The sequence below is a fragment of the Mesitornis unicolor genome, unplaced genomic scaffold (genome assembly GCF_000695765.1).
Source record: "Mesitornis unicolor isolate BGI_N332 unplaced genomic scaffold, ASM69576v1 scaffold1244, whole genome shotgun sequence".
NCBI lineage: Eukaryota > Metazoa > Chordata > Aves > Mesitornithiformes > Mesitornithidae > Mesitornis > Mesitornis unicolor.
Genome location: NW_010180606.1, coordinates 9,607 through 21,989, shown reverse-complemented (window position 1 = coordinate 21,989; position 12,383 = coordinate 9,607). Strand labels below are relative to the sequence as shown.

The 12,383-nt window shown below is 35.2% G+C and overlaps 1 protein-coding gene across 1 annotated transcript in view; it reads right to left on the bottom strand.

Annotated features, from left to right (window-relative positions):
- VRK1 (vaccinia related kinase 1) overlaps positions 1-12,383 on the bottom strand; it is a 32,318-nt gene that overhangs the window by 13,118 nt on the left and 6,817 nt on the right. Inside the window, exons 4-11 of the mRNA XM_010183126.1 lie at positions 8,086-8,155; positions 7,595-7,682; positions 6,309-6,417; positions 6,070-6,162; positions 4,968-5,100; positions 3,555-3,675; positions 3,053-3,111; positions 1,739-1,917 (exon numbers count right to left, since the gene is read on the bottom strand). Of these exons, the coding sequence (XP_010181428.1) occupies positions 1,739-1,917; positions 3,053-3,111; positions 3,555-3,675; positions 4,968-5,100; positions 6,070-6,162; positions 6,309-6,417; positions 7,595-7,682; positions 8,086-8,155 (852 nt within the window). The remainder of the gene's footprint in view (positions 1-1,738; positions 1,918-3,052; positions 3,112-3,554; positions 3,676-4,967; positions 5,101-6,069; positions 6,163-6,308; positions 6,418-7,594; positions 7,683-8,085; positions 8,156-12,383) is intronic.

Here is a 12,383-nt window from a genome sequence, read left to right as displayed (position 1 = left end):
CCCTCTTTCCATTCATTCTTGAAGAAAAGTGCAAAGTGCACCCTTGGAAGGAGGACTGACACAATCTATTCTTGTAGCCCAGCCTATACCACAGCTGTTACAAGGCCTAGAAAATCCAACCTAAAAGGAAGAGTCATCTGTCCTGGTATTTGTTCATAACTGACTGCCCTGTCAGTAGGTAAGAACCTGTGGAAAGTTATTATCCCACCCTTTAGGAGAGGTCTTAACTAATACTGGCTTGAGATTTTTGAAAGTTTTATTCCACTGGAAATGTGCACCAGCCATTTCTGCTGGACAAGGACGTTAAAGGTCACAGATGTTGGCTCTGCAGCAGGCCAACTTATTCAGCAAAGAAACCAGCCAACCATTAAAAACATCCTTTTTTTTTTTTTCCCCAAAACCACAGGTCTCAAGCCATGTTGATCCACAGGGGGAACAGAAGAATTTATGCTAATGAACTCTCCTTTTGAGCAAACATTTACACTCAGTTCAGGAGAAAACATTAGTATAAAGACCAACTCTCTATGATTTTAGCCAAAATAATATTCACTGGGCAAAAAGTAGTAGGAAAAGCTGGACATAAACACTTAGAAGACTTTAAAATCCTATAGGGTTTTTTCTTTTGTGTTTTTTGGCCCTCTTTAACGCACTGCTGATCGTGTCAGTAAGCAGGCAGAATTCTTATACTGTTATCCTGTATTATAATTCTCAGTTCCCTGGTTCATGCTAAAGGAACCAATAAACTGCCCACCTGTTATTAATAAATGCAAGTAAGTAATAAATGCAGTTTGAATTATGGGATACTAATAATAATGGGCCTGTTGCAATAGGACAATGGGTTTTAAACTAAAAGAGGAAAGAAGTTTTTTACTGTCGTGGTGAAGCACTGGCACAGGTTGCCCAGAGAGGTGGTAGATGTCCCATCCCTGGAAACCTTCAAGGTCAGGTTGGACAGGGGGCTCTGAGCAACCTGATGTGGTTGAAGAGGTCCCTGCTCACTGCAGGGAGGGCTGGACTAGAGGACCTCTAAAGGTCCCCTCCAACCTAAACCATTCTGTGATTCTATGAATCCATGATTTAGTGTTCCATTGTTTGACCTTTTTATTGTTCTAAACTGTTTTAACACATGGTTTCCCTAAGGTTGAAAAATTTCATCTGTATTCAGATGGGAGTCCAGATCTAGAGTTTAAGGCTTCTTAAATCCAAGGAATAAAATACCCCTAGCCTACCACTATAGTTAAGACTCATAAATAACATATTGGATCACAGTGGATTCAATATGTGAATTCCAGAACCAAATACTTGGAATAAAGATGTATACTTAAAACTAAGCTTTGAATGAGTTATTGAAAGGAAACAAATATGAAAGAATAACTAGACTTATTTTACCTCACGTGTATTTTGACCCACCTGGAGTTTTACCAGTTTGAGGGAAGTAAGTAAGTTAACTGAATGTTCAGCTGTTCAAATGTCACTACAACCATATATATTCTGTTATCCAAGATATCGTCTATTATGACAGTACACCTATAAACATCATTCTGAATTAAGTTTTAATAACAATTAGCGAAGTTAAATTAGAGAAATAATGCATAAAAGTAGGACTTAATCAAACAAGCATCTCAGCATTTGTTTATTTCCTACTGGATGCAGCTATGACATCTACTTCCAGCACCATTTTAATTCTTATTTAGCTCAGAAAATGCATTACAAGTCAACCAATTTTTAGAGTAAAAACCTTTTGTGTGGGATTTGTTTGCAAGTCTCCGTTCTCTGACAAGCTGAAGTCAAGTACTCCATCATCTTTCTGCCCCATGGCCTTAAGACCTTGAAGAAGTATTTCTCGGAAATGCTGATAAACAGGTTTCTCTTCATAGCTCAGTATCTTCACCTTTTCCATATATTTGGCCATTTCATCTAAAGAAACGGTACCTCCAATTAATTTTTCTTTGAAAACATCTTAATCATTCACTTTTACCACGAAAGTCAGAAATTATGCATGCACTACTTATGCTATTTTTGAAATGGTTATTTATAAACTCATGATTATGACTTTACTACAACACGTTTTAGAAAAAAAATATACCAAGGTTCATTACCCAGTGATGACAGCATCACTGTCTTTTACACATTCATTGTAATGAAGAAAACTGTCGTAAAAAATGTAATAGGCCAATCTTCACCAATGAATGCTTGTTTACATGATATTTTTATATCTATATTTAAAACCATTGAAGAGGAAACTCAATGTTATCTCAGAACTTCATTAGTTCAAGACTAAACCATACATTCAGAAATACATGAAACATTTGATTGCCGAAAAACCAGACAAGTCACACTTGATCACCAAGAATATCTGGAAATAACTAAATATTTAAGTTTAAGATCCCAAGAAAGTGTATTTCTAATAGTCAGGTGTTAAAAAAAAGAATCTACTCAACAAATCACCAGTGCCAAACAGAAAGAATCTAGACTTCATTTTGCATTACTTTATATTCTGAATCTCTAAAATTCAGTTGTGAAAAATCAACTTCCACATTTCATGGTTGCAAATATTTAATGCTGTCTTTAGTGAGACGCAACAGCGCCTGCAGTTCATCTAGAAGATGTCAAAACTTTTCTTAATCAACAATCTAATTCATGCCATTTTGTTGTTCTTGATAAAACTAAGAAGAAAAACAGGTACAAATTTCAGTAAACAAGGAGGACTTAAAGAAGCAACAGACTAAAGTACAATGCCCAAGACACATCTCTCAGGAAAAAAGCTGCTGATAATCTGACAACTCCTCACCTTCTGCAGCAACTGAACTGATCTGTTTTCATTTGAATACAGAGTAGCACAGATTTGTCTTGTACACACTTATCACGTCCCATGTAAATACAAATATCAGAGCTTCTACCCGTTGTATAAAGTTGTTCACAATTTGTCGACGGCACCCAAACAGATTAATGGATTTTATTAAAGAAAAAGGACATTAATTGACAAATTATTAGTGAATGCTTACCACACGGTACAAACCAAAGTATTTTAATTTAAAATAGCTCCTCTTACCTGGTTTATTCTTCCCAGGAAAGCATTTGTCCATCAAAACTGAAATATTATCTCTACATCTGAAAAACAAAATTATTCAAAACTATGATTTCTTGCAAAGTTTGAATCTTGCCCTGTTCTGATAAACTTCCTAAGTGGTTAGCTTGGGCCACTGCCACAGACAGGAAACACTACAAGATAAACCTTTGGTATGCCTTAATAGAGCCATTTTCAGGCATGCAATACGTTTGAAAACCTGAGGAATGCCAGACAAGCTCTCCGAAATATGGTAAGGTTTTGTTCAACTGTTTTTGATTCTTCTAAAAGCAAGCAAGTAGAAGGCTGAAGGAAAAGAACTACAAGCCAAGGATACATGAGACACAATGAAGGGAAACTGAGGGGTATATAAAACAATACCCTACTCAGTAAAAGGGAACATACTGCAAGTATAAAGCATTTCCACATTAAGACATTTTCATTCCTATTTTCTGTTTCAAAAGAAAGCAAACAAGTAATTTCTCACCTGATTTTTGAGTCTCTGACAAAATTTGGATCTTTCAAATTATCTTCCCATGGTAGATGGCCACAAAGCCAATGAATCATGCAGTAACCCAAGATCTCCAGGTCACCACGTCTCGATGGCGCTAAATATTATGCACACACAAAAAAAGAATTGTAAGTGCAGCTAATAAGGCACACAGAGTTTAACAACAGTTAAAACCTGTAAATATGTTAAGACAATAGAAAGCCAATGCTAACAACGTAACACTGCCGAATCTGTTATTTATTTATTTTACTGTGAAAGCAAGGAAGGAAAAAATATTATTCCTACATCTGGAAGGATAACTTCATTTTCAAGTCCTTTATCAATCTCTTTCTTCTACTCAAGGCTATGACATACTGCAGTTATCCCAATTTGGGAAGCTTTTAAGTACTCCAATTGTGGAAAAAAATAGAGCAAGTTACTGAAGTGATTGACTTTCTGTTCAAAACAGTTTTTACCTCCCTTCTTCCATAAAAAGGTAATAATGCTAAAACTCCAGCTCCTGAAAAAAAATATGCCATGATGCTGAAACATTTTATGTGGCCTGAGAACTGAACAGAAGTAGACAACAACAGATCAGATCCCTACGCCTTGCCAAAAAAAGCCAACTAAACAAAAAAACCCACACACAAAAACCAGATTACAACAGAAGTATAAATGGGCAGATCAAGTAATCTTTGCTCGTATTCAGTTTTACAGATGGGTGCAACAGTTCATACTGAAGCAAATAATAATTTTCAAAAACTGGTATTTTTGTAGGACACACTTTTGTGCTAATAAAACCAAGTTCGAGAATGAGAAAAATAAAATTGGTGCTCACTATAAATCCTCAAAGTTTAATCAGACATAGACCTGTCCTTTTCATATTCAACTTTTTCTCATTTCTTGCCTTTTGATATTGAATGATTATAGGTTTAATTATGAAATACTTCACAATTAAATGAAGTTTCATTTAAAAGAATATTCTACATATTAAGCTATAAACAAGATAAAGAATATTGTGCATCTTTGCTGAATATGAAGGAATAACGTTCACATTGATAACAGAAGTTATTTCTCCTGAAAACAGAAATGTGCTTTTCTGTCAAGATCTCGTAAGTACTATTGCATTTCTACTTAGTTACTGAAAAGCAACAGACTAAACATCATAACAGTCTTTATAAATTAAGGAAATCTATTTCAGATTAATCTATTAAAAATACAGTAAAATTAATATCAAAGTAAAAGTTAGTAAATGGAAAAAAAGAAAAATGTCAGCACAGTCCATAGAGAAGAAAAAAATATTTTTATAGATTCAGAAACCTTGTTGTTCACAAAACTCAATGAAGTCTTTATGTTTACAACAGGAATGCACAAGTTCCTGTTGCTGAGAACAACGTTTTATATCCTTACCCACACCCTTGTGTGCATCAATGCTGGTGTATTCAATAGTTCCATCGTGACACCTTTTAGGATCTTCTTTATATTCTTTGTGAACTCCTTCGGGACAGTATCGGTAGGCAAGTCCATAATCCACCAAGTACACCTAGTAATTTCCACACAGAATCCTAAGATTAAAGAACTATAAATACAAAAAATATGCAAATAATAAATGTAACTCCCAACTTCCCAATCATTCTCAGAACTTCTTAAAAAGTATTAAAACAATGAGGTTTTTTACTATAAAGGATCCTTTCTTAGTGTTTTATTGAGATTACTACATATGATTTGAAAACAACATGTTCAGGTAGGTTCTGTTGTTTTCCAGCAGTCTGATCTAGAAGTGATTTCCTGTGATGCAGAGGACAAGTACAGTAAAATATTCAGTTACTAGCAGTAAGACTGAATGGAAATAACAAACAAACAAAAACGATTCATGGAGTTATAAATACATTTACTGTCCTATCCTCTTTAAAAGTCAGCTCTCCCATTTGCACCTCTCACTAACACCACAGCTACTTTAAGAGAAGTGAGATTATTTTACTTATTTCATGAGCTAAAACATTTGGGCAAGAAAACATACATAATTCTGAAACTCTAACATGTATTGTTCGAATAGTAAAGAGAGTTAGAAATGCAGAAAAATGAAAGACTTCCGTAAATCAAGTGGAACAATCAACACTTTAAAGACCAATTTTTCCAAGTAACAGAACACTTATCTGATGGATTTCTCAAACAAAGGAATGAAGTAACAATGCAGACAGGCAAACGTAATTTACCAGTGTGCTATATAATTTTAAGCTTCCACCTGCAAATACCTATTTGTGAGTCTTTTTTTTTTTTTTAATCTTGAGAATTTCTCTAGAATGTTATTTAGGGCAAACAGTCAATTTGATAACTGTCCAGCATGAAAAAAATCATAGAATATTAACGAGATATAAATGTCAAGCAGAAATAATGTTACCATATACATTCTTAAAAATGAGCTTCTGCTAGACTTCACAGGTTCAAAGCACTTCCATGTGTTGTCAAATAGAAGGTTTAAAACAAGAGCAATAAAATGCATCGGAAATACCTGATTGGGGTTCTTGTAACTCAGAAGGAGGTTTGAGGCCTTGATGTCTCCATGCACATATTCATGCTCATGGATATATTCCAGAATATCAAGCTAACAAAACAAAATACAGTTAAATAAATGCAGTACCCAGCTCCACCCAGCAGAGGACCTGTACTTAGCACAAAAGCGTGATTTAACCAAAAGATTTGCACAGGGAAGCCAGATTGTAAAAATATATTGTGTTTTTTTAAACTTACTGTTCTCAGGCCTAATTGGAGTACAGTTTTATGAGAAAATCTCTTTGCATTCTCTTCATACATCTTCTGAAGATCTCTGCCAAATCGGTCCATTATCATAAATCGATAACTAAATTCCAAGAGAAAAAACACAGCAGCAAAGTTACTGAATTGTACTCAGCAAAATATTTTATCTATGTGTTAACTGTACAATTTACTGATTTAAAACACTTCTCTCAAAAGATAAACTGCAGGTACACAGAAAACAAAAAGAGAGGAAATATTTGACTTTTTTTTTTTAAAATGTTGTACATCAATTCTTAACTTTTTTACATCAAAGTTCAACCATCAAAAGAACTGGTTTGTATTTCTGGCTAGTTATGCAATACAATACCACACACCCACAGCGGAAAATACCTGTATTGTTATTCACAATAGGTAAAACTAAGCATCAATTAGTTACAGAAATACCTTTTTTTCCTTATAAATTACTAAGTGACACGGCCACTGACAAAAAGCTAGTTTCGTGAAATCTATTACAACTTTTTTTAAACTTACTATTAAAAACAAAAATCTCTCACTTGCCAAAGGTGTTCTGATATTCCCTGCTATAGCCAAACTGGTTCTATTACCGTAAAAGCTTATAGTAGCTATATTAAAGAATCTCATGCATTAAACACTGAATGGAAAGAAAAGTTTACTTGGGGAAAAAAAATATATAATTTTGTTATATTTACTTGTCTTTGAAAATTCATGTTGTTTTCACATTAGATTAGTTTTGAAGTTGAGGACCTACTAAAGCAAAGATATTTCTGACACACTAGGGCATCCATACCAACTGCCCCATGTAGTACACACAAAGAAGTTTGAGCTACTCTGAGCTGCCAGAGAACTACTAAAACTCCTTGGCAGCACAGCTGTATAGAGAAAGCCCACTAGGAAATAAGGACTGTTACTGTCATGTTATTCAAGGACTTGTACGTTGCAAGTCGATTTCATTTTAATTCAAATATAAAAAGCTTCTACATCACATATATATCATCTCTGTATTACAGCAATGATGTAGACAAGAGAAAAATAAATCACCAAATATATAAGTCACAAATATCAGCAACACACACAGTACAGATAAAAATGTATCTATTTATATATTCCTTAAACACACCCTGTTATGAACATGAAACTTTGCAGCAGAAATGAACATGAAGATAGGTGGAAAATGCATCTTACGAAGTAAATTAGATTAAAAGGGATAGTGGTTGTGGATGAAATAAATCCCAGTATATGCCAACAAAAGATATATTCACCTGTTTCCATTTTTTTCATGCAAGCCAGAACCCCAAAATCTCGGTACACCTAAATATTTCAGTTTATGGGACTTAGTCCACTTCTGAACTGAAAATACAAATAAAGGTAAGTTCATGAATTCGCATCAGTAAGTATGAGACTTACATCAAAAGGGAGTATTCACATCGCTTACAGTTTCTGCATACATGTGAGCTGCTTATTTTATGGAAACTTGTATAAAAAGCATACTGGGAAGTTCATGAGGTATCCGTTTGCAGGGACAGAAATGCAACTAAAGTTTCAATTTAGACAATATCATCAACACAACTATAAAGACTATCTTACCAATAAAACCCCTAATTTTACTCTATGTCTGAATTAGATTTCAATAATTTAAAAATAATTTTGAAAATTACCTATAAAGTTTCTCTTAAAGTTCAACCTTACTGCTGTTGGCTCTATTTTCCTAAATGCCTCTACTTCATTAAAAACATTTTAATAGACTGCTTACTTTCATCTGGCTTAGCAGCTCGCATGTAGAACTTTAACTCAGTAAAAAGAGGTCCATTCTGGCTGGGTTCCTTTAAGACAATTTAAAATTAGTTAAAGACGGCCGTGTTCATGCCTAGTAATTATTAAAAACTCACACAACGTAACATTCACCCTATAAAAGCACATTCTCCCTCAAATGATCTATGCAGTGCTGATAAATTTAATAGAATATGTTCTTTTTATAAAAGAAGGTTGGCTCTAAAAAGATATTTTTATTATAAATTGCTTAATATTAAGGCTATCAAAGAATCCTTTCCCATAAAAAAGATTAAAGAATAACAAATTAACTTAAATGTATAGAAATATTACCAATAATTGGCAGCAAAAGTTGAACAACATTCTTTATCTCAGATTTCCCAGACTAAAGCTGGATTGCATCAGTTGCAATAGCCATTAGTGAGCCTAAAATAACACCCGGAATTATTTGATTGAAAAATCTTAACCAAAGTTAAATTCTTGCTGAACAGAAGGTATTTTGTTCTCTTCATACATTAGTTAATCGAGTTAAAATTACAGAGGATTTCCCAATTTCTCTTAAACTAAATTATAAGAACTACACCTATTTTGACTTCAAGGTCTACTTTGTACTTAAGTCAACATAACGTATTTCAGTTCCATTCCCGAGGGACAAACCTACGATCTTTCGAGGTCCATTCCAACTCCAAATATTCTGTGTGATTCTGTGATTACAAGTAAAATGCAACAGAAATTTGAAAACACCAGAACTCTGAAACCCTGCAAAACTGCAAATGGGCAAGTAACTTGACTTTACATTTCCAGAACTTTGCTCAGAAAAGGAAAAAAAAAGTTATTTCAACTCTTGCCATTTTTAAGTGATTGGTTTTGAGATAAGCTTAAGCAATTTATTTTAGTCTAGTTACTTGTATAATGTCCAAACTCATTCTATCTCAGTGAGAATACCTGTTTTGGAATACCCTACACTTAAACTAACCAAAAAAAGTATGTGAATACTTGCAAAAAAAAACCCCCAAAAATAATAAAATCACATTATATTAGCAAAAAGTTCCACGATATATAACATCAAACTGAAGTGGCTTTAATTGTAACTTTTAAACGCAGCTATAGTGGCAGTTTTACTGCTGTTTGATGCTAATGAAGAAATGCAGAGCTCAAACACCCTGATGAACACAGGCATTGGTGTGCATCTGATGTGTTGGCACAGAGGCAGAGCAGGAGGAGAATGAATGGGAGCAGATACCAGCTCAAGCACCACTCCTAGGCCTGGACACTGGATTACAAAGCCACCACCCATCTCCACCTCACTTTCTGCAGCAGCATTGCCCTGATAAACAACCGAACAGTTTTCCGGCCCCTCCTTGTGGGACCAAACTTCAGACTTAAGCCCTGAATCTGAAAAAAACCCCACAACTAGATCCACTGATCAATGCACATAAACTTTGGTACACGGATTTCTACTTTCAGTTAGTTCATTTATCCACTATGGACAACAAATTAGTGATAAAGAGGTTTTATACATAGAGAGAGGCTGGAGAGGAGAAGGCTCCAGAGGGACCCTACTGCAGCCTTCCAGTACCTGAAGGGGTCCTACGAGAAAGCTGAGGAAGGACTTTTTACAAGGGCAGGTAGTGACAGAATGAGGGGGAATGGTTTTAAACTGGAAGAGGGGAGATTTGGCCTGGATATCAGGAAGAAATTCTTTACTGTGAGGATGGTGAGGCCCTGGCCCAGCGAAGCTGTGGATGCCCCCTCCCTGGCAGTGCCCAAGGCCAGGTTGGACAGGGCTTTGAGCAGCCTGGGCTGGTGGAGGTGTCCCTGCCCATGGCAGGGGTTGGACTGGATGAGCTTTAAGGTCCCTTCCAACCCAAACCATTCTGTGATTCTATATATACAGAGGAGAAGGGTTAAATAGCTGGATTCTTCTACTGCAGTTATCAAACAAACGGTACTTCACCTATTCAATTGTTTCTGTGTAGCATAATCCATCAATAACATAATTAGAAAATAAATTATACATATTATTTTGATTCAATTTACATAGGTTTGAAGAATGTTATTTTCTTACTAAAATAGAGTGAAAAACTGTAGGTGTTAAAAATTCTTGAAATATTTATCTTTAAATAAATTATTTCACAAAAAATTATGTCGCAGTGCTGAAATAAAGATGCATCTTTCTCTAGCCAGAGCAAATGCTGAAAATCTGGTATCTTTTCTTATTTGAGGGAATGGATAAATGATTTAAGCATAAAACAGATCATGTTGACTATGAAACTGTTCCTCCATCATACCACTAATTCTAACATACAGATAAATAAATGCATACGCTGTGTTAAAAAGGCTCATGTAATGATGTCCAATATTTGCCATACCAGTCATATTACGATATGCTAAAACCAGAAAGACTTCAAACACGAATTTCTGCAACTTTATGCCCAGGGTCATTCTAAACACATGATTTGCAAGACTGAAATTAAAGCCTAATTAGAAAAGATATCATAATGAAAGAGATTATAGAGTACATGTGGAAACCCAACAAATTTCTTCAAGAAGTATTTTAAGAATCCTGATCTTTTTCAGTCAGCATTTTAATGAAGTGTTATTAAACTCTGCATCCACTCCTGAACAATGACATCTGAAAGGTCCACATGTTAAAAAGCAGTTCTTTTTTTAATAAAAAAATGTGATTCATTTCATACAGCTCAGACATCAATACTATGAGGATATGTCAAAGACTAAGCCAATTTCCATCCCGCTTTAATAGCTTAATTTGAAGAACATTACTATAGAAGCACGTATTTTGTTAAACACTAATAATTGTTCAAAGCTGTTAACCACTTTATTTCAGCTGATGGATCAACCAGGAATCATCCAGGCATCAGAAAATAGGCCCTTCTCCGTAGTTGCGTTATACGAGACTGTAGAGGCATAATATGTTATGGGTCATGTGTTAGGGCAGCACAAAGACTGGGGCTACTCTTTACTGCCATAAAGACACAATTATAAAAGCCAAATTAAAAGTGAGTAGTCATCTGGGAGATTAGCTAGGGAGGTATTTACAAATTCCTGCAACAAAGTGAATCTAGCACAAGACTAAAAGTTACGAGAACTCCCTATATTCAGAGCCCAAAGTCAAGGAGGAGAGAAGTGGATAGACAGGTTTCAAACTCAGAGGGATAGCAATTATGCACAGCATAAAATAATGCATACCTGACAACTGTCCAAACTTGTCAAAAGCCAGAAATTAGAAACCGCTGCTTCTGATAGGCAAGCCACTGCTGATAAATGTCTCTTATCTGCCTCTAAAACTTGCCACAGCTCCTGCATAACAGACACCTCCTGCCCGCAATGGCACAGGCTGGACATGCCAAAACAGGCTGCCACCATGCAGCAGCTGCAGGCTGGGGCTCCTGGTCTGTGTGGAATTCCTGCCCACCAACACCTAAGGCAGCAGCAGTACGTTGATGCCGAGTGTGGTAGTTTGACATTTGCAGCGTAAGCAGTGCTTTTTTCAGCAAGCAACAACATTTCAGAAAGAGGGTCAACTGTGCCGAAGAAATAAATTGTTTTACATTGTGAAATTCTTGTACAGTTTTCTGGTATTTGCTCTCGTTACAGGACCAGAAGTATCACCATGATAATGAATAATCTGGATCTATTATGGCTGTTCCCATATTCTCAGGTTTTTCACTAGGACTTTACCAGGGAATCATACATAATAGTATGATCTACACAAAATAATCAACCAAAATTTAAGAAAAAATACTTTATACCTTAGGAAAATAACATTATAGTAAAAGCAAGCTATTTTTTAATGTAAGATTAAAAACATAAGAAAAATTTAAATAATAAAAAGAAGTTGCAGATTTGCTAGAGTGAGCTAAAAATGAACTATCATCAATGCTTTTTCTTCTCTCCAATCATTAGGTTAAAAAAACTATGTGTCAATACCATTTTAATTCAATAGAAATTAGATTACGTATGTGTTATATAATACAGCAATTAAAGGACTTTATATCTGTGGGGACCTTGAGAATCAAAGTTTTGCTGTTTCTACTCCCAAGCCATCTGTCAGCTTACCAACAAGCAGTGGTGAGCAACAGTTCACACAGACCCACTGCTGAATCACAGAAATTCTCCAAAAGCTGGCCAGATTTCATTCATTTGGTGATATCTGGGCTGTTTACAGGAAGCAGCAAATGAAACAGAATCTGATCCATTTCATGAACCTTTTTCAACTCTGCTGATGTTCTGCTATTCACTCTCATACACAAGAGTCCC